This window comes from Myotis brandtii, unplaced genomic scaffold (assembly GCF_000412655.1).
Source record: "Myotis brandtii unplaced genomic scaffold, ASM41265v1 scaffold107, whole genome shotgun sequence".
NCBI classification, from domain to species: domain Eukaryota; kingdom Metazoa; phylum Chordata; class Mammalia; order Chiroptera; family Vespertilionidae; genus Myotis; species Myotis brandtii.
This window is the reverse complement of record NW_005353629.1, coordinates 1316673-1343461: the sequence shown is the minus strand read 5'-3', so window position 1 is coordinate 1343461 and position 26789 is coordinate 1316673. Positions and strand designations below refer to the sequence as shown.

General features: G+C 41.9%; 1 protein-coding gene across 1 annotated transcript in view; it reads right to left on the bottom strand.

The window, feature by feature from the left end:
* DSC3 (desmocollin 3) overlaps positions 1-26789 on the bottom strand; it is a 51749-nt gene that overhangs the window by 15799 nt on the left and 9161 nt on the right. Inside the window, exons 2-11 of the mRNA XM_005857083.2 lie at positions 20359-20443; positions 17999-18198; positions 16082-16201; positions 13103-13258; positions 11754-11898; positions 9277-9443; positions 6178-6312; positions 5614-5799; positions 2219-2475; positions 1968-2110 (exon numbers count right to left, since the gene is read on the bottom strand). Of these exons, the coding sequence (XP_005857145.1) occupies positions 1968-2110; positions 2219-2475; positions 5614-5799; positions 6178-6312; positions 9277-9443; positions 11754-11898; positions 13103-13258; positions 16082-16201; positions 17999-18198; positions 20359-20443 (1594 nt within the window). The remainder of the gene's footprint in view (positions 1-1967; positions 2111-2218; positions 2476-5613; positions 5800-6177; positions 6313-9276; positions 9444-11753; positions 11899-13102; positions 13259-16081; positions 16202-17998; positions 18199-20358; positions 20444-26789) is intronic.

Sequence of the window (26789 nt, the reverse complement as noted above, 5' to 3'; positions counted from 1 at the left end):
CCCAAGCCCCTGATTGGCCCTGCTCTGTGCGTGACAGGGGGCAGCGCCCCAACCCCCTGATGGGCCGTGCTCTGTGAGTGACAGGGGCAGCACCCCAACACCCTGATTGGCCCTGCTCTGTGCGTGACAGGGGGCAGCGCCCCAACCCCCTGATGGGCCGTGCTCTGTGAGTGACAGGGGCAGCACCCCAACACCCTGATTGGCCCTGCTCTGTGCGTGACAGGGGGTGGCGCCGCAACCTCCCCATTGACCCTGCCTTGAGTGTGACAGGGGGCGGTGCCCCAACCCCCCAATCGGCCCTACCCTGAGCGTGACTGAGGGTGGCATCGCAACCTCCCGATCCGCCCTGCTCTGTGCATGACGGGGCGGCGCCCCAACTCCCCAATTGGCCCTGCTCTGAGCCTGACCAGGGGTTGCATTTAGGGATTGGGCCTGCCCTCTGCCACCCAGGAGCAGGCCTAAGCCAGCAGGTCGTTATCTCCCAAGGGGTCCCAGACTGCGAGAGGGCACAGGCCGGGCTGGGGGACCCCCCTACCCCCCTCCGAGTGCACAAATTTTTGTGCACCAGGCTTCTAGTTCTATATAATAAAAGGGTAATATGCTAATTAGATAGGAGATCCTTCCGGACAAAGCTGGGGCTAGAGGGAAGCCCGGGTCCCGGCTGCCTGCGGGCGGCTGGAGAGAAGCCAGCCCAGGTCCCGGGTGCCAGAGGGAGGCCAGTGCCAGCAGCCGGGGGAAGGAAGGCCCACTCTTGCATGAATTTCGTGCATCCGGTCTCTGGTATATGGATAAATGAAACCTGCCAATCATGAGTACTACTGTTGATAATATCAGATACAACTGCCAATAAACTTTTACCAAAGTTATTACCAAACAATAAAAATAAATGTCTGAATTTCAACTCCATTTCCTTGGTTCCCTTCTGGTACAGGTGTAACTGAGTAGTGACATAACTACAGAAAAGTATTCCAATCCCAGAACACATTAAAACCACTGAGGCAGCATTGTTTAAATAGATGATGTCCAGGATCCCAAACCAGGGACTGTGGTTCAATCGGTCTGAGGTGGTGTCTATACCTTGATATTTTTTTTAAGTGTCACAAATTATTTGAAGATAAAACCAGGGCTGAGAAGTTCTGGGTTACTTTAAGAAACAGAATTCAAAGAAAGAATCATTTTGACCTAAAAGTCAGCTGAGCTATTGGACGTCTCAATTTAAAGTTACATTTATACCATGGAATCCCTTGCAGCTGTAAAAAAATAAAAAAAATAAAAAATAAGGATCTCTTACCCTTTGAGACAGCATGGAGGGACCTGGAGAGTAGCATGCTAACTGAAATAGCCAGTCAGAGAAAGACAAGCATCATATGACCTCATGCGTATGTGGAGTCTAATGAACAAGGTAAACTGAGGAACAAGATAGATCCAGAGACAGGGAAGCTTGCCACAGACTGAGGATTCTCAGAGGGAAGGGGGTTGGGGAGGAGATTAACCAAAGAGCTTATATGCATAGATGCATAGTTCATGGACGCAGACAATAGTGGGGGGGAGGCCTGGGGAAGGGATGGAAGTAGGGAGAAAGGGGTCAATGGGGAAAACAGCGGGACATCTATAATACTTCCAAAAATAAAGACAAATTTAAAAAACACACAGTTAAAGTGACGTGAAGAGTTCTAGGAGAGCCTGGGGAGACCCCTTCATCAGCCCTAGACCTCAGTCGCACCTTTGTCCCCTAACATGGTCTGTCAGCCTTTAAGGCCCGCCATGCGGGAGGCACGATGGTACAAGACACGGCTCCTGTTCCAAGTGCCTTCACCTTGTTACGTGGCCAAGAGAAACAGGAACAGAGTCTGTAAAGGCATTTCCAAGAACTCAGCCTACTTATCACAGGAATAATTCTGCACGAGAAAAGTCGCATTATCCTCAAGTTCTTTCAGTAAATACCAGATGAAGGCGTTTTTATCTACCTTGGTCTATTGCCAGGACTGTGACGTTGTAAAAGTCATTCCTGGGGGTTGCGGCCTCCCTGTCCAGAATTTTGGAAGTTTGGATCGACCCCGAAATTTCATCAATGGCGATCCACCCGTTAGGATCGTGCAACTTTTTGTACCTGTTAATAAAAAACATATTAAAATCGCAGTCTAAAATGTATTAAAGTAAGTGACTGTCTCAATGGCTTCAACTGCATGTCAGTACGTGGGTATAGATGTCCTTGTACCTTATCCCGCTGCTACTCTTGGTTTCGGGGTCATAGGCCTTGTAGCCATTCATCCTGGACCCCACGGCTGAGTTCTCTTTAATCCGCACATACTGGGCGGCAGGCTTGCATTCGGGCCCTTCGTCCTGGTTCCTCACGTGGACCGTGACCACAGCTCTGTTGGTGGGTGTCCTGAGCGCCAAGTCTCTAGTAAAAGGGGCTTCGTTGCTCACCCCAATTTCCAGGACCACTTTCTGGTTTTCTTCATAATCTAGTGGCTTTAAAAAGAAACGCATGTACTCAGGCTGAGTGTACAACACACCTGGTATTTCAAGCAGCATGGGAACTTGTGTCAACACAAACAGTGCCGCCTGTTCTCCAGGGTCCAGGTTAGTCAATATTGACTTTTACCCTTTGCTAAAGAGGAAGGAATTACTCACTAGGCCTTTAGCCAGAGGGGTCCCAAAGTTCCTGCAGGTGCTTACAGAGTTATGAAAAAGCAATTCTTTAAATACTTGCATGCTTCATTCTCACTAAAAATATTATTCTGAACCTCGAGATAATGCAAAAAAAAAAAAATGGCAGTTTTGTATGGCCCTGCGTTAGTGCACTAACAGCCCAGCGTACCGGCCATCTGACTCTAAAGAAGAGAACCTTGTTTGACTTACTATTTACTATTGATTAGGGCCCATATACTTTACAGTTCTTATAAATTAGATGTCGACTTAAGCAAAATTGAAAAGGTTCAATACTCGTATTTTCTCTCTGATAGCAAAGATATTCCAAATACATGTTTTAAGACACGAATATCATTTCTATCAGGCATATAACTGAGCAATCCTCTTTCAGCTTTTCCTTTTCTCAAAACCCATCCTGGGTCTCCCTTCTTCTTAGGCATCTGCTGTCTTTTTGCTGGTTCCTTCATTAAAAGCTAAGTAGAACTTTTACCCACGCTCACTGTTTTTATGAAAATTATGTTCTGACAATTTGAGAATTAATTGTACTTTGGCACTGTCTGTAGTTTATCCCAAGAAACTCTCACTGTGAGAACGAAGTTGAGTAAGAGAAACAAGACATGCTTAATGGTGCTATTATTATAATCATCCTGTTTTTCAGATCAAGAAAGTGGATGAGAGGAGTTGAACTGATTTTCCCACGGCTCGGAGATTCTCAGCTGAGCGGGAGTTTGAAGCCAGGCGGTCTGGCTTGGGTTCATTTCCTTAATCGCCACACTATACTTGCTCGGCTACTCTATGCTGCTTAACTGGTTCGCTAGCCTCTCAAATTTTTTAAATCAATCCTCTGACTAGAATTGATTTTCAGATAACAAATCAAGCAAAACGCATAGCACACTATTCTACACAAAAAGTTGAAACACTTTCTCTTTGATTCTCTTCAATTTATCAAAATAATCCTGGCTGACAGAGAAATACAAGAACCATATGATTTCACTCATATGTGGAAACTAATGAACAAAATAAACTAACAAAATAGAAACAGACTCATAGGTACAGAGAACAGACTGACAGCTGTCAGAGGGGATGGGGGTTGCAGGGCTGGGTGAAGAGATTAAGAAAAAAACAAACTCATAGACACGGCCCACAACATAGTGATCGCCAGAGGGGAAGGGAGTTGGAGGGATGTAGCTGAGAAAAGGGGGATGGAAGGAGACTCATACAATACAATATATAGATGATGTATCATAGAATTGTACCCATGAAACCTATATAATTTTATTACCCAATTAGAGGCCCGGTGCACGAATTCGTGCACGGGTGGGGTCCAGCTGGCCCGCCCAGATCAGGGCCGATTGGGCCAGGCCGGCTGGGGGGCGGGCACGTAGGAGGCTGGCCAGCTGACCCCACCCCCTGGTTGAACTCCCAGTTGGTCGAACTCCCGCCCGAGGGGACAATTTGCATACTAGCCTTTTATTATATAGGATGTCCCCCTAAAAAATTCAGTGAAAAAGTAAAAAAAAAAAAAAAAATCCTGGCTGAACATGGAACAAAGTCAAAACTCATGAGTAACATCTTTGTTTCAAACCTTTCCCCACACCTAGGTATTAGACTGTGAAACTAACATCATGAGTCCATTAAGAAGTCAAGAAAATTTCGGAATCTTAAAATCCACAAAATGCAGGTAAAATGCTTTTGATTTTTATGTCTAGCCCAGAAACTAGAGAGTCAAGAGGGACCATGAGTTACTATCTGTTGATTTGTTGCTAATGAACGCCATCTCACAAATTACATGTGTTGGGATGAGCGTGCTGACAGGCGGAGCACCTGCTGACAACGAGAAGGAGATGGAAATTGAGGCGACAGCTGCTGCCCGGGAGGAGGTGCAGTTATTCCAGCCAGAGCCACCTGCTACATAAAGCAAAAGCCTCACATCTTTTACGTCATTTTTCAAGGCTTCAGTCGGCTATTATCTTAGTGGCTTAAAACTCTGTGAGATCAGAAATCTGCTGGGATGAAATCAATGATTAATGAAAAAAAGCATGAGTTCTCTTCCACCAGGTGGTGTCTTTTTGTTTCATCAATTGAAATAAATTGTTAAAAAAAATAGCTTAATTCTGCATTGAGATACTAACAATTCCCTAGAAAGCAAGTGTTGTACTGAAGTGAAATGTCCTCTGTGTTGAGAGGGACACAGAACAATAGTTTCCTCACTCAAGCCCACATGCGCTGTTGCTGCTGCTGCTGCTGCTGCTGCTGCTGCCACAGAAGCAAACAAGCAAACAAACACTGAGATGGGAAGCTCCCCAGGACTCAGCTAAATCATGCTTGACGGTTCCAGAAAAGTTATCTTTTCTTTAAAGACGAAAGTCATCTTTTTATGAAAAATTATAGATAGATCGTGTTAATATTTATAAATGTATTAATAATAGCCTATAGTTTATCCAATGCTTTCATTTTCATTATTATATTGAATAGCTACTAAGGAGGGGGAGATCATGATTATTCACTTTTTACTGATAATGTTTCATGGGATGAACAGTTAAGGGGCATTGGGGATGTTTATCTTAGAGAAGGTAAGGCTCAAGTGGACATAATGGCTTTTTCAATAGAATGGTACCTGTTCTGTGTAGGGTTAGCAACAACAAAACGCAGGTCACAGACGTGGGATATAAGGAGAGTAACGTAGGCACAGCACAGTAAAGACTTCTGGGAATCAGAGCTCTCTACATATGGAATAAGCTGCCCATTGAGGTATGGAGATCCTTAATCTTGAGCATGTTCAAGAATAAATTAGGTGACTAATAACAGGCAAATAAATTATAGAAGAAAGGCGGGCATTCGATGGGAACAGCAGGACTAAAGGGACTACGTTCCCTCAACTGAAACTATTTAGTTGATTAAACCATTAGTTTATAAAATTTAACTTGCCAAGTTGTCCATTATCTGTTATGACTGTACCTTTACAACACACAGAACGCCTTCGTTAGTTTCTTTGTCTGTGGTGATTTTGAAATGCCCGTTTTCATTGCCCTTCAAAATAGTAAAATTGGCTCTCCAATTGGCACTGTTCACTAAATCCTTATCTTCTACAGGCAGTCGTAAGATTTCCATGTTGTATGTATTTTCCTCTACTGATGCTTCATACTGAAATGGAAAGGACTCATTAAAAATATTGTATAAAGAAAACATTTACAAAAAAAGTAAAATATATCTTCTACCCCAAAAGTATTTGTTCTTATAATTTTTCCCTAGATTATTTTAAAACTATGAATCTCAAATAGTATTGTTTCATGAAGACATCTTTTGAATGAAAAGAATTTCATCACAAATGAAGACTGTTAAGATCTTTAACAAGAGGTCAGTAATATAAATAATACTATGAACAAATAAGAGATTTATGTATCTACTATTTAATTTTATTAAAAAATAAGCATATATATTTCAAGGCATGATAAATATTTATTAATTCAGATCAAATAACAAATGCCAACAGACAGGGATAGATTTTGGAAATATACTTACAGTACTTTGTTTGAAAACAGGTGAATTGTCATTTGAATCTGCTACTGTTATCAGACAAGTCGATGTGCCCACCAATCCAAAAAACTGACCATCCATATCTTGTACTTTCATTATCAATTTGTACTTGTCTACAACCTTAAAACAAAGCAAATATTTAATTAGTTTTTTACAACTTTATTTAGATTTATAAATTAAATTTTAATTGTATACTCTTCTATTTGTGTGTATTCATGCTTTTATTTCCACATTTGCATGTACTCTAAGAACTTGGTAGACAGGGATAACGCTGAAAAGGTAAGCAGAGGTTAAATTATAAAGAGTTATACTAAGAATTTAGACTTATGTTTTAAAATATATTGTGATTGAGACCCTTTCACAGGGGTCGCCTAAGACCATCGGAAAACACATATATAATTACATATTGTTTTTGTGATTAATCACTATGCTTTAATTATGTTCAATTTGTAACAATGAAAATACATCCTGCATATCAGATATTTACATTACGATTCATAACAGTAGCAAAATTACAGTTATGAAGTAGCAACGAAAATAATTTTATGGTTGGGGGTCACCACAACATGAGGAACTGTATTAAAGGGTCACGGCATTAGGAAGGTTGAGAACCACTGCTCCAGTAGCTTCCCATCTTCCTCACAGTAAAAAGCCCAGTGCCCTATAGACCCTCTAGGAGCCGACCGCTGTAACGGTAGACGTATGCTTTACATGGCAGGTGGTAGAGAAAGGTTTGCTTGAAGTCACAGAGGTAGCACAATTTAAAAGCATTTTGAGTTTTTTGAAAGAATATTATTGAAGGAAGTTGAGCAAAGTTTCGAGTAAGCTGATCTGGAAGCCAAAGAAACCAGTGAAAGAACTCCTAAACTAGTCTAACACGCGTGGTCCTAATCTGAGGCAGTAGCAGTGAGGACAGAGGATAAAGGTGATAGGGAAGTTAGGTGGGAGTCAGAATTAGAGCAGATTCTGGATACAAGTGCAGAGGGAAAGAAGGATTGACAATGATGCACAGGTGTCCTACTTGGATAGATAGGCAGACATGGGTATCACCAACCCATACAGAAAATTCAGAAGAAGAGGCATTCTCTGAGGAAGTGAATACTAGCAAGCTCGCAAGGAGGGGCAAAAACAATGAGTTTTCTTTGGCATATCCAGAATTTTACATGCCTCTGGGAGATCGAAGGAGAGAGGTCCAGAAGCCACTTTGGTATGGGGCCCATACTTAAGGGAGAGATCATAGCCCAAGTACCAATCTGGGAATCACCAGTGTGTAGATGGTGGTTGAAATTATGGTAGGAATCAGATATCTAGAAGAGGTAGAATATGAGAAGATTTGAGGATATAAGGAGCAATAGCATTTCAACAGCTGAGGATATAAAGGGGAAAGAAGACTACGCAAAGGATACCAAACACAAAAGACCAAAGAAGCAGGAGAAAAACAAGAAATGAGAAGGAATGAGAGTTTCAGTAATTGGCAACAGACAGAGACTTAAGGCAAGTTGGCCTCGGCAATTAGGAAATCACGGTGACTTCCGGGAATGAAGTTTCACAGACGGTGTGTGGAAGATGAAATGGAGTCGTTAGTTTGTGACGCAGCCGTCTCTGCTGCCTTTCTCTCCTCTCTAACTATTCTTCAGCCACTGATTATGTTAAGTTTTCTTCTTTTTCTATTTCCCTCTGTCTCATCTCCAGGTGCCTTTTACTTATCTCCCTCCACACTAATCAACATTCCCACCCAAATGCTCCACCCAGAGGTTCCGGGATTCCGCGAGCCTGTTTCTCCTTCCTCTAAATGCACCCTGTCTTCACCTCTCTTGTTCATTTCTTTATTTCCCGTGTTATTCCCCACACAATCCTGTTAGATTATTCTTTTGATCAGGCAAGCAGACCTGGGTTTGACCCCTCCTCCCACCCCCAAAGCTGTATCTTATAAACTTCGTATCCTTAAATTATCTTTTCTGGGTCTCATTTTTCAATCTGAAACATGAGGAAAAATCCTTGTTTTCACTTAATTATCACATCATCTCTACATATTACACAGACACAAAAATATGTTCATATTGTTCCCTTCAAATTTTCCCATTTATTATTACCATTATGTGCTTTATCACATAAAATCTCTAGCCCCACAAATGCATTAAAAAAAATTAATGAAACCTCTGTTCTACTTTTGATTCCTTTTTAAAAGTTCTCACTATCCCTCCCTTTTTCTCTGGTGTCATATCACATTGATGTCTTCTTTTTAATATCTCTCCCAGTCATATCGATCCTTATATTTATGTTATTCTAGTTGCAGTGGGAAGCATGTAAGTGTTCCAATAAAGCTATTTTTACATATGAAGTTGATTAATCAGCTCAGTCAATAATGATTTTGTTGACCTAGTTAGATATAGGCTAACAAAATCAAGTCAATCAATCTTTCCAACTGTCACATTTCTCCTTACAGGTTGAATGTAACACCTGTCTAATCAAACAGGAAATTATAAAAATCAAATAAAATTATGCATAAAGAATTTGAATATAAAGTACTATATATATATATATGTATATATATATATATCTCACAATATGCTATTACTGTTTTCCAAATAGTGTTGCATATTTTTAATAAACCTTACCTCAACTAATCCTTTCTGGATAAAAAGCACATAACATTTTCAACAATCAAATTTAAAAAAAGAAAAAAAATATCTATAACTGGATAGGGATCAGGGTATGGGCTATCCTCATGAGTTAAACAAAAACAAATTGTCCTTTCCAAGAACTGAATCCTTTTCTGAGCTAGAACCCACTAGACACACACAAGAAAAAAATACTGATAATCATAACTTTCATAAAAAATATATTTTTCTCTCACACCTTCTAAATACCAGTTGTTCTGTATTTCTATTCCTTATGGCTTCTCTTACTTCAAGAAATAGAAGTCATATATAACACAGGTAACACGGCCAGGAATTCTTACTATCTTATTCCGAAATAAAATAAAATTAGAACTCAATCCAAGGAAGAGCCAAGTACAGTGATGGGGAAGAAGAGGGGCCTCCGCCCCTGGTAGAGAGACATCCCGCAGAGTGAGGAGGCTACCTCTCTGTCCAGATACTGCGCCACCATGGTGATGGCGCCGGTGGCGGGATGCACAGCGAAGAGCCCGGGCGACCGGGGCGTCTGCTCCAAAATGCTGTACTTCAGGCGCGTGTGCATCGTGTCGGGCTCGTCTCTGTCTGTGGCACAAACCACCCCCACGGTGGTACCTGATGTAAAAAAAAGAGTGTTTCGTTTCCAGCATTGTTAAGTATGCTTAGGAGTATCTGCACTTTTCGAGTTTTAACAATGATGGTGGAAATAATAAGGTCGTAGTTTTAAGAGAAGAAACAGTAGAAATGAGAGCTTTAAAAAACGGTATCACCAGTGGCTGTCATTCAACACCTCCCTAAATAAAACCTAATAACAATATCTCTATTGATTTTAGTTTTATTGTACATTCTGTCCTGCATGTCCTCTGTTTGGAGGTAAGAATATTGATAAACCCACATAATGATAAGATGAAATAAAGTATATAAACCAAGTACGGTACATAGCTTGAATAACTTGTCATCTGCCTTTAGAAGTAATTGGTATCATATTGTTAACACAAAAAAACTCCTATAATATCCTCTAAGATACTCATTATTTGTGTTTGATGGGATTAAATATATTCTGTGAATAGATACTGGTTCAATATCATCTTGGGATGATTGGCCTTAAATATAAAAAACTCGATATCTCAAAAAATGTACACAAACATATTTAACAAAATATATTTTACTCTTAAATGTACCTTAAAGTCTGAAGGGAAAAGGCTATTCTAGGCCTAATATGGATAGATTTAACTAAATGAAAGACCTGAACTATTCTACAGCATAAAGGAGCTTTAATAAAATTGAAAAGAAACAACTGACTGAGAAAATATTTGCAAAGTGACAAGTTAATATCCTTAATATGGAAAGAACACTTTTAAGTAGATTAATAAATAATTAGGTAACATACAGACACCAGAGGAAAGGAAAGAACAAAGGAAACGAACATACATTTCACAAAAGAATAATACAAATGGCCAACGAAAACACTCACAAAAAAGTCCCCCCCAAAAATATCGCCTTACCGAGTCTACTACTTTCTGGAACTTCAAACTTATAAACTTGCTCCGTGAAAACGGGGTGGTTGTCATTCTCATCCTCCACTCGGATGGGCAGCGGGAGAGGTAAGTCGGCCGAGTACCCGTCTGCAGTTGACGCATAGGCAATGAGCTGGGAAACAGGAGAAGCGAGGTCAGTGCCCGTTGATAGAAGATTCTAACGAGAGAGGACACTACACTCTGTCCACTGCCTTCCTTACAAATATTCTCAAGAATAAACCACTTAATTTCTATTCGGTGCTTTTTTAATCATCGAAGTGTCCAATGGAGAAACGCTTTAAATAAAGACCACCCAGCATTTGGTAGAAATGTCTACACTTCAAATAAAGTTTCAGAGTACAGTGAAGTCATGTAGATTAGACTGAGAAGTTAAAGGTGAATAGAGGCTTGGGGCCCGGGCGACCGGGGCGTCTGCTCCAAAATGCTGTACTTCAGGCGCGTGTGCATCGTGTCGGGCTCGTCTCTGTCTGTGGCACAAACCACCCCCACGGTGGTACCTGATGTAAAAAAAAGAGTGTTTCGTTTCCAGCATTGTTAAGTATGCTTAGGAGTATCTGCACTTTTCGAGTTTTAACAATGATGGTGGAAATAATAAGGTCGTAGTTTTAAGAGAAGAAACAGTAGAAATGAGAGCTTTAAAAAACGGTATCACCAGTGGCTGTCATTCAACACCTCCCTAAATAAAACCTAATAACAATATCTCTATTGGTTTTAGTTTTATTGTACTTTCTGTCCTGCATGTCCTCTGTTTGGAGGTAAGAATATTGATAAACCCACATAATGATAAGATGAAATAAAGTATATAAACCAAGTACGGTACATAGCTTGAATAACTTGTCATCTGCCTTTAGAAGTAATTGGTATCATATTGTTAACACAAAAAAACTCCTATAATATCCTCTAAGATACTCATTATTTGTGTTTGATGGGATTAAATATATTCTGTGAATAGATACTGGTTCAATATCATCTTGGGATGATTGGCCTTAAATATAAAAAACTCGATATCTCAAAAAATGTACACAAACATATTTAACAAAATATATTTTACTCTTAAATGTACCTTAAAGTCTGAAGGGAAAAGGCTATTCTAGGCCTAATATGGATAGATTTAACTAAATGAAAGACCTGAACTATTCTACAGCATAAAGGAGCTTTAATAAAATTGAAAAGAAACAACTGACTGAGAAAATATTTGCAAAGTGACAAGTTAATATCCTTAATATGGAAAGAACAAGTTTAAGTAGATTAATAAATAATTAGGTAACATACAGACACCAGAGGAAAGGAAAGAACAAAGGAAACGAACATACATTTCACAAAAGAATAATACAAATGGCCAACGAAAACACTCACAAAAAAGTCCCCCCCAAAAATATCGCCTTACCGAGTCTACTACTTTCTGGAACTTCAAACTTATAAACTTGCTCCGTGAAAACGGGGTGGTTGTCATTCTCATCCTCCACTCGGATGGGCAGCGGGAGAGGTAAGTCGGCCGAGTACCCGTCTGCAGTTGACGCATAGGCAATGAGCTGGGAAACAGGAGAAGCGAGGTCAGTGCCCGTTGATAGAAGATTCTAGCGAGAGAGGACACTACACTCTGTCCACTGCTTTCCTTACAAATATTCTCAAGAATAAACCACTTAATCTCTATTCGGTGCTTTTTTAATCATCAAAGTGTCCAATGGAGAAACGCTTTAAATGAAGACCACCCAGCATTTGGTAGAAATGTCTACACTTCAAATAAAGTTTCAGAGTACAGTGAAGTCATGTAGATTAGACTGAGAAGTTAAAGGTGAATAAGAGGCTTGGGTTATAGTCTGTATTCACTCCATAATCAGAAAGCTGTGCTGGAGAAGACAAACTCAGGAGAATGGGAAAAATCCCTACTTCACCCACATAAAGCAGTGGTTTCCAGTCTTGACACTACCACGCCCTTGTACTGTTTTACCTCAGAGATCACATATTTTAAGAGTTTTTCTAACAAAATCCATAGACCAGTTTCTGTGTTGCTATGTAATTAAAGGCATTATAATGCCAAATAGAATGTATTTCGATTAGGATGTGATTACAACACTGAGTTGATCATTTTTTAACCAAAAACTAAGAAATGTCATGTGGTGGACATCAGTCACATTTGTTCACCCAGATCTCTTGCTTCTTCTAGGAAGAATATCACTTTTTTTTTTATGGGGAATCATAGTCCCTGTACCGCATGGATGACCACATGACCCCACAGCACTTACCCCACTGAAAACTGTCTGAGTTATTCCCCAGGGACTGTAAGCTCATCCATATCAGAATGCTGGCTTATTAACCTTGTTGGGGTTTAGTCTCTGACTTTTGCTTTCGTAGCTAGTACTCAGACATGATCAGCGAGCATACAAGTGGAAGGAAGACAAGAGAAGTGGTTAGAGCAGAAGAGGAAAGACCATGGCCATGTCCCGGAGAGAGGAAGCTGTACCCCGACCAGAGAGAGGGCTGTATCTCCTGAGCAAAAACAACTCCTGGGAACTTACTGGAATTTACATTCAAATACAATTAAAGCTGTTTGCTTCATTTTGATCAACAACAGAAGTTGACATAAAAAGTAGAAAGTATTCCAAAATATTGCATAATTTATCTCTTTACTTTCATGCCCTCTAAGAAGAGAATGCAAGAAGACAGGAAAGAGTAGAGTATCAGAAGAAACATAGTTTAACCATTTAAAGTCACGTATATCAATAAAACTCCTACATCAAAAACATCATATTCTTCACGATCCACTGGCCGAGTACAATACAGATTTCCAGTGTCTTTTTCTATGAAAAACAAATTCAAAGGTTCTTGGTCAACTCCACGTCCACTTATTGAATAGAAGACGGTATAGTTCTGCGCTGCATCGGACTGAACCTAAAAAGAAAAAGGTAGATGTAAAAAGTTAAATTCTGTTAAAATGCTAGTGCTTTAAAAATGCAGCTTATGTGTTTACATTGTTATTTTAAAGAGACGACTTTACTAAAACAATCACTTGTCACTTCATCAACAAACAAAGCAGTAAAAGCATTTGGCAAAAGATTTTTTTTAACTGCTCAAATTCAATGAAAACAATGTTCAACACAAACAGAAACCAAAGAAAATCTAATTACAAGCAATAGGCATAATTTTATATTTTGTGATTTGGCAAAGATAGAAAAGAAGAGTAATACCGATTGTTGGCAAGAGTGAGGCAACCTGGGACTCTCATGTATGGTGAAGGGAATGCCAATTGGAATGTCCCTTAGGAGGGGAAGTGACAAAAATGGAAAGAATGAGCTGTGAGAATAAACAGGGAAGACTTCTTGGTGGAGGGAACAGGAAGTGCAACAGGACAGGGTGGGATTGTGCCCGGGTGTTCAAGGAGCAGCAACAAGGCCACTGTGGCTGCAGGAACTGGGGAAGGAGAAGGAGGTGGAGGGGAATGAAGTAATAATAGGGGACTTTTTCTTGGAGTCAGATAAAGAGATAATATCTGATTTATATTTTTAAAAGATAATACTTGATAATTGTTAAAACTAGACTTGGATAGATGCATAAGGAAGATACAAGAAGACCATTTAAAAGTTACTGCAATAATTCAGGGGAGAGTGATAGTTTGCTAGGCTAGCACAGCAGCAGCAGAGGTGGTGACAAGTGGTTAGATTCTGGATATAATTTGAAGATACAGCCAACAGGATTGGCCAGTGGGTTGGATGCGTGGTGCAAAGACGGAAGCTGAGGATGACAGCATCTCAGAGGGTGCTAGTATCCCTTAATGTCTACTTAGTAGATGAGTGGATAAAAAAGCTGTCCTTGTCCTGGCCGGCCGGTGTGGCTCAGTTGGTTGGAGCATAGTCCTGTGCACCAAAAGGTGTCAAGTTTGATTCCCAGTCAGGGCACATACCCAGGTTACGTGTTTGATTCCCCGTGGGGAGGCAAACAACCAATGTTTCGCTTTCTCTCCCTCTCTCTTCCTTCTTCTCTTTGGGGGGAAAAAAAAACCCTGTGGTACATTTACACAATAAAATACTACTCAGCCATAAAAAAAAGAAGGAAATCTTACCTAAAACCCTGTGGTACATTTACACAATAAAATAACTACTCAGCCATAAAAAAAGAAGGAAATCTTACCTTCTGCAGTGGCATGGATGGACCTGGAGAGTATTATGCTAAGTGAAATAAGCCAGTCAGAGAAAGACAAGTACCCTGTGATTTCACTCATATGTAGAATCTAATAAACTAACAAACACAACAGAAACAGACTCATGGATACAGAGAACAGACTGACAGCTAAAAAGGTGTTTGGGGGGCTGGGTAAAAAGATGAAGGGATTAAGCAAACAAATAAATAAATAAATACCACATAGACACAGACAATGTGGATAGTGGATGACCAGAGATAAAGGGGATGGGGAGAGGAGGGTAAAGAGGGGATAAATGGTAACAGAAGACTTGAGTTTGGGTAGTGAACACACAATACAATTTGCAGATGATGTATTATAGAACTGTACATTTGATTTTATTAATCAACTAAAGGCCCGGTGCACGAAATTCATGCACGGGGGATGGGGGGGCGGTCTCCCTCAGCCCGGCCTGCACCCTCTCCAATCCGGGACTGCTGGCTCCTAACTGCTCACCTGCCTGTCTGCCTGATCGCCCATAACCACTCTGTCTGCCTGCCTGATCGCCCCTAACTGCCTCTGCCTGCTGGCCTGTTCCCCTGCTGACCTGATCGCCCTTAACTGTTCCCCTGCCAGTCTGATTGCCCGTTACCACCTCTGCTTGCTGGCCTGATGCCCCTAACTGCTCCCCTGCCAGCCTGATCACCCCTAACTGCCTCTGCCTGCCTGCCTGATTTCGCCACTAACTGCTCCCCCGCCGGCCTGATCGCACCCCTAACTGCTTGCTCCCCTGCCGGCCTGCTCACCCCTAACCGCCTCTGCCTTGGCCCCCGCCATCATGGCTTCGATGTCCGCCAGGAGGACTTCGGACATCTGGAAGACATCCGGTTGATCCAGTCTAATTAGCATATTACCCTTTTATTAGTATAGATATCACCCATTAAATTCAATGAATTTTTTAAAATGAAAATAATCAAAAAATAATGGAACACAATGAAATATGCCGATGATGTATCATATAATTGTATATTTGAAACCTATATAATTTTATTAAACAATGCCACTCCAATAAGTTTAATTAAAAAAATAATATTCCCCCCAAAAAATCTTTGTAAAACTGCATTAGAAGTGATGGCCAAAAACAAAGCTGCCCTAAAGAAAGACATTTCTCTGTCTCCCTTGCTTTTAAGCATGGCCACGTGAAAAGATCGCCTCTAACTGTTCGCCTGCCTTCCTGCCTAATCACCCCTAACCACTCTTCCTGCCTGCCTGATCGCCCCTAACTGCTCGCCTGCCTGCTTGATCACCCCTGACTGCCTCTGCCTCGGCCTCCTCCACAGCAGCTTCATCTGGAAGGACGCCCAGAATGACGTCCGGAAGGTCGTTCGGCTGTCCAGTCTAATTAGCATATTATGCTTTTATTATTATAGATTTTATTGATTTTTTTCTCACTTTACTCACTTTTATTACACTTCATGGCTTTATTAATATCTTCAATCAAACCTGTTTTTTTTTAAACATTTAAAGCGTTATTAAATTTGAATAAAACAGGCTTTTGGAATTAAAACATGCCCAGTCAGAAGGAATGCAAAACTTACCTGTTGAAGAAACAGAGGGAAAGGGCCCAAGGAATTCTCTTGCATGGAGCAGGGGATGGGCGCCCACCGCCTCTTGGCTCGCCGGAGCACCGTTTCCTTAGCGTGTCTTTTCCTCAGGACCTGCATTTAGAGAAAGAAAATTAATAAACAAAAGCATCACAACCCACTTTGCGCTAAGATAACAAACAGCCCATCCACCTGACACCTCCCTGGAGGGTCAGTTTCAAGAATTTCCACACAGAAGCTAAAGGCCAGATAAGAAGGCCTTTTCCTTAGGAGGGTCAGAGAGAGTGTATGCAGATGGTAAAGGTTTCATACACTAGAGAATCTCCTGGTGCAGACCTTCCTAACACTGACCACCGCTCCAGTTAGCAGAAGCATCACTGTCTCCCTAGTTCTTTTTAAATATATTTTTATTGATTTTAGAGAGGAAGAGAGAGGGATAGAGAGATAGAAACATCAATGATGAGAGAGAATCATTGATCAGCTGCCTCCTGCACGCCCCCCACTGGGGATCGAGCCCACAACCCAGGTCTGTGCCCTTGGCTGGAATCAAACCTGGAACCCTTCAGTCCACAGGCTGACACTCTATCCACTGAGCCAAACCGGCTGAGGCTCCCTTAGTTCCTGTGCAGCTCTTACTTGTTCTTTCTGCTAAAACCTCATACTCTCGGGCGAACCAGAGCAAAAGAAAAAGAATATACCTCCTTGCCTGACCCCTCCATCTGCCCTGCCGTAGCCATATGTGACTATTTAAGTGTAAATTAATTAGAAGTAAGTAGAATATAAAAGTCCATCCTTCGGTTACACGCCACATGCCCACTGCTCGGCAGCCATTAGTGTTGGGCTGCCGTGGCAGAGGGTTCCATGGGATTTCCATCACTGCAAAGAGTTCCATGGGATGTTACAGTGATTTCCTTCTCATTTCGTGTACAGCAAAGAAGACCTTTTATTTCCTGAGAATTAACTAATTAATTTTATTAAACACTTATTAAAGTGCGAAGCCGATACTTAAATTAACTTTATCACTAACACACTTCACATGGATGAGTCGTAATCCAGTCTAAACCTTTCATCCTTTCTGTGACCACTCCATTCCTCAGGCTGTGCACTAGAACGGCAGTGAGGGATCCCCTAGGCGGGGGCCAATGCCAGGCCATGCATACACTTTTCCTACTTATCATGCTCCAGGCTTCCATCCTACCTAACGTCAGAACCACCGTGGGTGCTGGAAGCCAGCCTCATAGTCACTGAGAACCACTGCGTTTAGCATTAATGTCACATACACTACTGGCTACGGATGGGTCAGGTACTACCAACACTATCAGCAAAAAGGGGGTCAGTTCATGCCCTCAAACAGCCGCAGGTAAATTGTTTGCACTAATAAAAAACTGAATGTTGCCTGGCCGGCATTGCTCAGTGGTTGAGCGTCAACCTAGGAACCAGGAGGTCACGGTTCAATTCTCAGTCAGGGCACATGCCCGGGTTGTGGGCTCGATCCCCAATGCGGGTATGCAGGAGGCAGTTGTTCAATGATTCTCTCTCATCATTGATGTTTCTATCTCTCTCTCCCTCTGCCTTCCTCTCTGAAATTAATAAAAATATTTTTAATAAATAACTCAAAATGTTGCAATAGAGGGTAACCCAAATTCCCACCGGCTCACAAAAGCAATTACTTGGGCTTTAGCAGTGGAAAAAGTCTTCACAGAGGAGGTGTCATTTAGATTCCACAAAGCAAAATCCCGGTTTTAGCAGTGCTAAGAAAGGGGAGAGGGGAAGGGAAAGCACACACAAGATAAGGAAAAAGGAGAGGAAAAAAAATCCTATGTATTCTTTGGTCCTCTTTGCGATTTAAAAACTATGTATATTTAAATGAAAAGAAAGACGTGCCTGAAAATATCAATGCACTTTCCATACCTTTTTCTGAGGCTCCAGGAGCACATTAATCTCCTTTTGTGTCTGTTTCTTCGTGTCGGAAAGCCAAATGGTGAATGATCTCCTCTCATCAGATAACACAACAGCACTGGCCGTGTAGACGGACCCGTCACGGAGAACTCTGAAGACAGGGTCGCTGGACTGGATGAGGTCCGCAGACCTGAGGCACTCGCCCAAATTCACTGCGAGTAAAAATGTCCATGTTGTAAAGGAGAAATGCATGCAAACAGAAAAAAATGTGGCAAAATGACTTCTACAGTCATCTTCAAAACCAGGAGGCAGAAATAGACCAATCACTGTGCATGTAACAAATATCTTAAGCAGTCTCTTTACATGTGTATTTTTGAAAGGATAATTTTCTTTCAGCTAAAAAAACTGTCCTGATTGGATATTTGTATGAAGGAGGGGGCTTTAAGATTTCCTGTGCTTCTCAGAGGCTAGGAAAGGGATCTTCCTATGAAAGAGGTGTGTGTACTGCAGTCATGACAAAGCTGAGCTACACGCCCCCACACACCTGAATCAATAAACAGACGCTCACTTGACTATGAGTCTTTTACGACAGTCTTCAGCCTACACAGCCAGCCAGGCAGTGTATGAGTTAGGAAAACAGTCAAGTAAGGAAAACAGTCAACTTTACCTTCGAATTCTTCCCACGGGCACCTCTCTGTGACACTCCCCTCAGCCCCCCTCCATCACCCTCCCCCACCCCCAGAGCTCACAGTCCTCTCTGTGTTCATAGTTTTGCAAAACTCCCCACCAAAAGGCCACATGGGATCTTCTTTCTCTGGAAATGTTGCCCTCTAATAAAGAGTAAGCAAATATAAGTATCACTTTAAGTGTTTTGATACTTATATCAAAATATCAAATCCACCCCATTCTTCAACTGGCTGCCTTCACAGAACCACGCTGGTAAACGAGTACTCACTGAAGTGGGAACCTCGCAGAGAACCCACGCTGCCCATGCATCCTGTTCTCTCTCATCCCAGTCAGGGGGGAGCGTTCAGTCAGAAAGAAGTGCCCATCTTTAGGAGCAATGACCTCTTTTTCTCTTCTTCGCATTTTTAGCACTACAAGCTCCGGTCTCTTTCCCAAGAGGAACACCCCTGGCCACTCTCTACAGTAGCTCCTTTCTTTATCTCCATAGGAATAACAGTGACATCCTATATAATAAAAGCTTAACATGCTAAGTGTCTGGTCATCCGTTCAACCAATTAAAGCATAATATGCTAACGATATGCTAAGGCCGCTCAACCGCTCGCTATGATGTGCACTTACCACCAGAGGGCAGACGCTCAGACCAGTAGGTTAGTTTGCTGCTGGGGTCCGGCCCATCAGGACTGAGTGAGATGGGTCAGACATGCCCTAAGGCTCTCCCACGGCCCCTCCCCAGCTGGCCAAACTCCTGCATTTGACCCCTAGGGGGATGTCAGAGAGCTGGTTTCGGCTGGATCCTGCAGGCCAGGACGAGGGACCCCACTGGTGCACGAATTCATGCACCGGGCCTCTAGTTTGTTTAATAAAAGTAAATGAGGCACTATAACCAGAAATGGTGCACTTTGTTGAAAAACTATTTGGTATCTCTGGGAAGAGCTATATCTTTTTTTAAGGCATCATGACATGTCTGGCTGGCATGCCTCAGTGGTTGAGCATCGACCTATGAACCAGGAGGTCACAGTTTGATTCCTGGTCAGGGCACATGCCTGGGTTGCAGGCTCGATCCCCAGTATGGGCTGTGCAGGAGGCAGCTGATCAATGCTTCTCTCATCATTGATGTTTCTATCTCTCTCTCCCTCTCCTTTCCTCTCTGAAATCAATAAAATATATTTTTTTAAAAACCTATCATGACACTTTCCTCCAATATTCCCTGTACCACGAAGAAAGTCGGCCTGGGCCGAGCTTCCCTGATGCTGGGAACGTCTGAGGCTCCCTAACTCCTCAGTTTGCAAAGGGCTAAGTTCTGTGTTGAATGGAGTGGCTCCCCTTGCCATGCTCCCGGAGGCAGCCCCAGCATTGATAACCCTGCCCTGATCGCTCAGCACCTTACCTGTCCTTCTCCAGGGCTGCAGTCCTACAGCGATGCAGGGCTTTCTACATGTAAGTCTTCATGTAATTGTTAGACCCTCAAAGCCTGAATGACCACAGAAACAGGGCTTGGAACCTTAGCACTCACCTCAAATTCAGTGCAGGTATAAAGAGCAGAAACATATATTTAAATTATCTTGACTTGTCTCTAATTACAAATATGCAGGCTAATTCCACAAAGCACAGATTGGGCAAGCTGCTCTTTCCAGGGTAGGCAAACCTCGTTTCTGTTCTAAAAACACCATTTTGAAATTGCTCACCTCTGCCCAGCATTTTGTCTGCCTCTAGTGTAGAAGGTGTCTGAAATATCACCTTTTTGCAGGCTTCACAAGCAAAACTGAAGACCTAGAATTAAAAAAAAAAAAAAAGGTTGCATGAATAAGATACAGAATAAAGAACAAGGTTTTAGTTACGCAACGTAAGTAAGTTCTAGAGATGTGTATAGCACAGTGCTTATAGTTAACAATGCTGTACTGTACACTTAATGTTAAAATAATAATAATGAGGGTGGGAGGAAACTTGTGAGTGTAATGGATATGTTTATGGCACAGACGGTGGCGATGATGTCACAGATTTATACTTATCTAACTCACCAGGTTGTACCATTAAACATGTACAGCTTTGTGTATGTAAATCTTACCTCAATAAAGTATTTTTTTAAAAAACAATAAAACTACATGATCATCTCAACAGATGTAAAACAAGCACTTGACAAAATTCGACACCCATTTATAATGAACAAACTGGGAATAAAAGGGACCTTGTTCAACAGGAGCGAGGGCATCTACGGAAGACCTACAGCTACCATCACACTCCAGGGAGGGCTGCTTCCCTCTGACCTGAGGGGCAATCTGACGCCTGCTCTCCCCCCCTCCATTCAGCACCGCCTGGAGCTCTGCCAGCCAGGGAATCACAGAAAAAACCAACTAAAGGCATCCAGATTGGAAAAGAAGTAAACTCATCTCTATCTGCAGATGATATGACCTTGTACATAGGAAATCCTAAGAAGTCCACCCAAAAATAATATTAATAATAAATGAGTTGAGCAAGTTTGCAGAACATAGACCAAAATACACGAGTCAATGGCATTCCTGTACGCTAGCAGTAAAAAATATCTGAAACCACAAGCAAACAATGCCCTTCAAAACAGATATGTCATCTTCATACATCAGAAGACATAGTCCCAAATTGCATCTATAGATGCAATGCAATCTCCATCAAAATCCCAAATAGCTTTATTTTATTAATTAATTAATTTATTTATTGGAACAAGTCAACATTAATTCTTGAGGAAATGCAAGGGACCCAAAGACCAAAATAAACATGGTATTAGTTATGGTGACCTCAATCCCTGTCATCTGGTTAGTTTTATTCAGCTTTCTACTCTTCCACAATTTTTTCATGATCAGCTGATCAAAATCCTTTTAGATTTTTTATCCAGAAAACTTGCTTACTTTTATTAGCTCTAGTAGTTTGTCAAGATAGTGTTGGATCTCCCATGAAGCTAATCCTACAGCAGGTAAAATAGCAATTAGATTTTTATCTTAATGTGTGCTTGTGAGTACCTCCAGTAGATTGCTGAATAAAGACAGTTATAGTGACCAACATGGGTTTGTTTCTAACTTTAAAGAGAATGTTTTTAGCATTTCACCATTAATTTTGAGTATTTCTCTTTTCCTTTCATTCACACATTCATTCATTTTAAGTAGGCTTCATTATATTAAGAAGGGTTATTCCCTTATATCCCTAGCTTGCTCAGAATTAGCTATCCACTTATTTTGAAATGAACATATGTTCTTCTCTCTCTGGATATATTACTATGTTAAAATCCAATAATAGATTTTCTAATGTGAAACCATCTTTGCACTCCTGTGATAAACCTTATAGGACATGATAATCTTTAAGACATTATTAGTTCCATTTCCTGCTATTATTTTAGTATTTTAAGTATATGTCCATAAATAAGATCAAGCTACTACTTTTCAACTTCATACAATCCTCATAAAATGAGGTAACTTTTTTCTGTTCTCTGAAATAACTTATATCAGGTACAAATTACCTGTTCCATGTAACTATGGAAGAATTCACCTATCACAGGCCTGGCCCTGATGGATATGAGTAAAGGCGTGTGTTTGGCTCCTAATCCAATGCCTTTAATGGTTCTAAGTCTATTTAGATTCTGTATACCCCCTTGCGTCAATTTTGGCAATTGGAATTTTGTAAGAAATTGCCCAACTCTGTTTTCAAATTAATTGGAATAATCTATTAATGTTAGTATCTATTTTTTAAAACATTTCTCCTCTTGATAAGTATGCTTCCTTTTTATTCTTAATACTGTTGGATTTGTGCCTCCCTATTTTTTACTTGCTCAATCATAGCAAGGTTTATATTTTCAAAGAACCTTTGGCTTTGTTCATTCTCTCTATTGCTTGTTTATTTTTTAATGTTCTTTCTAAAACATAAATACAGAAGACTACACATAGCATAAATAGGTATTTTTTAAAATAATAAAATGAAAACTAGAACATCCACCTTCATTGTTATGAAATAAAACATTACTGTTATCATCAAGGCCTCTTTCCAATTGCATTTCCTTTCCTCCCCAAGAAGATACAGGTGTATTTTGCCAATTTTGGGCTTTTAAATATATGCAGCCACATGCTTGTTGTGGACACTGGGTTTCTTTGCTCAAACTATGTTTGTGAAAGTTATGCATGCTGAGTATACAGCAGTAGTTCATTTTCATTGTTGTATAGTACCTCATTAGAAAGAATATGCAATTAATTCATTCATATCATTTTTAGAGGGCTGAAATTCATATATAGACTTCAGTTATTTCTTGCTTCTTGAAAGTAAAAGTGATTTGATACTATATGTGTGGGGACTGGATATGCTGTTGAAAATAAAGTAAAAAAAATGTTAAGGCATAATCAGATTAGCAATGGTGAAGTACTGACCTTTAAAGATATTTTTAAAATAACTTTTATATAAAAGAGTGCCCAATAAAAACTGCAACGTTCAAAAAGACTTTTTTACAGATTGGTCAATTATGGATTGGCTATTGGAGTTACAAAATCTCTCTTTTCATGAGAACCCTTCAGGACAACGTTAAATATCTGATTTATATAACCTAGAGTTGCAAACAACTTTAAATCAAAATATAGCAATTTAAATTTTAAAAAATGATAATATAAAGTATTATCTACTGTAGTCTGGGAAAATAAATTGCCTTGGTTCATATTACGGTACTGCCCAATTTTATTAATCGTATGATACAAAGCTTATCATACAAATCATTAAATACTGATAGAAAAATCTAATGCCAAAAGGAGATTGAAGACTAAAGATGCTATTTGAGATCGCTTCACTTTTGCATGCTGTTCAGTTTTACAGTGAATGTACAAGGTGGGCTTCTAAAAGAACACCCTTTTTCATGAAGGAAAAAGAAGCTTAAGGAACTGAAATTTATGGGATGTCTTAAAAATAAAGACATTGTCTTGACTGAGCATCATAGTTAGGAATTTTAAATTCATAATTTTTTCTGTGTACCCCGCCTTCTGCAAAGTGGAAATATCGTCTTTCAAATTCTTAACGTCTCAAAGGTAACCTGTAAATTTTACCTGAGTATTCTCAGGGCTGAGATGGTTCCACTAAATTTCCTTCTAACAAACTCTGGGTAAGATGGGATTCCAGTTACATGAAAAGGATGATTAACCACAAGTCAGGTGCCATATATGGAATACCCAGTGCCAAGGGAATTACAACAGAGCCCAGAAATGTGCATGGGCTTAGAGGCATGAGTGATTCAGAAGGTGATTCAGGATCGGGCTGTAGCTCAGTGTGAACAGCAACAATCTCCTTTTGAAAAGGTAGCGGATAATGCGCTGATCTAAATACATCCATCTAAATATATCCTAAAACTTTGACTTCCTTACGATCGTGGCTTTAACATAAACTAGTTCTCATTTACTTCCTTTATTTGCCTTAAGCTTTTTTCACCAAGGCAAAAAATAACAGGAAGTATTATACCCATTTTTATTTTAAAAAGATGACTATGTTCATTGTTATCAAGAACAACAAAAAAAGTCTTTCTGCTAAAGGAGCCACATGACACATTCTCTTTAATTAATGCTATAAAATCTGAAAAGGTGGAATGCCAATTTGTCAACATAGGTTTCGGGCAGAATTCATATAGTCCCAGGGGAAAGCATGGTATGCTATAAATTACAGGGGTCCTCAAACTTTTTAAACAGGGGGCCAGTTCACTGTCCCTCAGACCGTTGGAGGGCCGGACTATAGTTTAAAAAAAAAAAACTATGAACAAATTCCTATGCACACTGCACATATCTTATTTTGAAGTAAAAAAACAAAACAGGAACAAATACAATATTTGTATTTGCATGTGGCCCGCGGGCCGTAGTTTGAGGACCCCTGCTATAAAACAACACCACTTTTAATTCCTTTTGAATTAGAGCCATTTTAGCAAAAAGGTAGGTTAACTGCGTCCAATTACATACTATTTCTAATATATAATAGATAACAATGCAATTCCCAAGGCAGGTTTTATACGGTGGACAATACTGAGCACATATTTAAAAGAATCTTAGTATTTGTAACGGGGTAGAGACATCTCAGCAACTGAACTGGTGCGAATCAGTTTTCACCACCCCTAACAATTTCTGTTACGCTAGGAATCTCCCCTTTCCTTTTTCCTTCTTTTCTTTGTGTGTGAGGACGAGGGGGTCATGGGGAACTGTCACAGGTTACAAAGGTGAAAGGGCGCAGACACAGGAGACAAGTGCACGTGGAAAGACTCCTCCACCCGGGACAGAGCTGGTGGGAGGCTGAGATGGAGTCTCAGGGCTGTGCTGGAGATTCGCTTTGAAGAGCTCACTTCAAACACGGGACTGTTTTGCGAGCCCCATTAAGGTCTCTATAAAATGAAAACTGTGCTTCTCAAGGGTGATGCCAACATATCAGGCTGAAAAGTTGGTGGCCGGATGAGTCAAAGGGAAACAGAGACATGGTGTGGTCAGAGGGGGTCTTAATTTACCCCACTGGACAGAGATTGGAGGTGTTTCTAAACTGGAGTTTCACAGGAGAGTGTTCCGTATGCGCGCTCCACGATTACCATTGCAAAATCTCCAGCGATACCGTTTAATCTAACCTTTAGGAAATTATTTCCAAAGCCACCCTAACTGAGTCTCCTATCCGGGAGCTGATGCTATCTCTGGGTTTGCAGGCATCTTCTTGCCTGGCCGCACCCCGCTACCCCCCACCCTGCACGGGGCAGCGCCCTGCACCGCGCCCTGCCCTCCAGCCTCCAGCGAAGAGCAGGAATCTTGGGAACAGAAGCCTCCTGCGCTGCTTCGCCCCATTCTCCAGCCCCTGTCACGGAGCAAACACAACACCCCGCATTCCTGCTCTGACACATAAAAGCTGGAAACGCCATCAAGTCTATCCCGAAGGAACGCACGCTGAGAGCCGTTTCCATGGTAAAGAGCCAGGGACCTCCCAGACTGTGTGTTGGAACAGGGCCGGCAGGGAGATGCGCTCCTCTGCATGATTCTTTGCCCACAAATACACCTTCAGTGGTTCTCAACCTTCTGGCCCTTTAAATACAGTTCCTCATGTTGTGACCCAACCAGAAAATTATTTTCGTTGCTACTTCATAACTGTAATGTTGCTACTGTTATGAATCATGTAAATACCTGATATGCAGGATGGTCTTAGGCGACCCCTGTGAAAGGTTCGTTCGACCGCCAAAGGGGTCGCGACCCACAGGTTGAGAACCGCTGCTAGGTCATAGCTACCAACCCCAGATTCATAGCTCGGTCACTCCAGGCGTGGGCAGAGCTGGGACCCTTCTCCCTGCTGGGAGGCAACAGGCCCTGCAGCCGAAGTCAAGCTGCTCCGGAGCCGGGCGGGCTCCCCCTGCGGGGCCCCATCCCACCCTCGGGGCCTGGAAGCCTCGGATGGATCGGCAGCTCCCTTTCCCAGCAGGTCCTCCGTGCACCCCGGTCTCCCCCGGAGCTCCCCATGTTTTGCTAGATGTCTCCCCAGTCCTCCCACTGTCCCACCTTCCTCTCCAGGCGGACCTCGTCCTGGGTCGCAGGGTTCCCGGGCCCAGGACACAGGAGGCCCCAGGCTGGGCATGAGCGTGGGCAGTCCTCGCCGGGGCCAAAGTGACATCCAGCCTCTCCCAGTCCCACCACCACCACCCGACCCTCTCCCCTGGGCGCCATCCCAACTCCTCCGCCCACCACCGACCCGACCCCCCGCCTCGCGCCCGGCACCATCCGCCCACACCCCCATGGGTGGCTCTCGGGGGCAGGGGGCAGTCTGAGTGAATAACTCTGGGGAGACGAATCCTGCCCGCCGTTTAGCAGAGGAAACTCCACGCCCGGACCAAGAAGCGTCGCTCCAGCACCCCGCACTAACGCCCACTCCGGTGGCCCCAGGGTAGGGGCAGCCCCGGACCCGTCTCAGCTCTGTGTTTTGCTCACTCGGGGGTGGGGGGTGGGGGGGATCCTGAAACACCTGGTCAAATTCAAATTCTCCCCACTCCCTCCACCAGACGCCCCCCACCACCTGGCCGGAGTGTGAACCTCAGCCCCCGCCCAGCTGCAGGGCGTGCGCCGGGGCGCAGGGAAGCGAGCGGAGCTATGACCCATCCATCCATCCACCCATC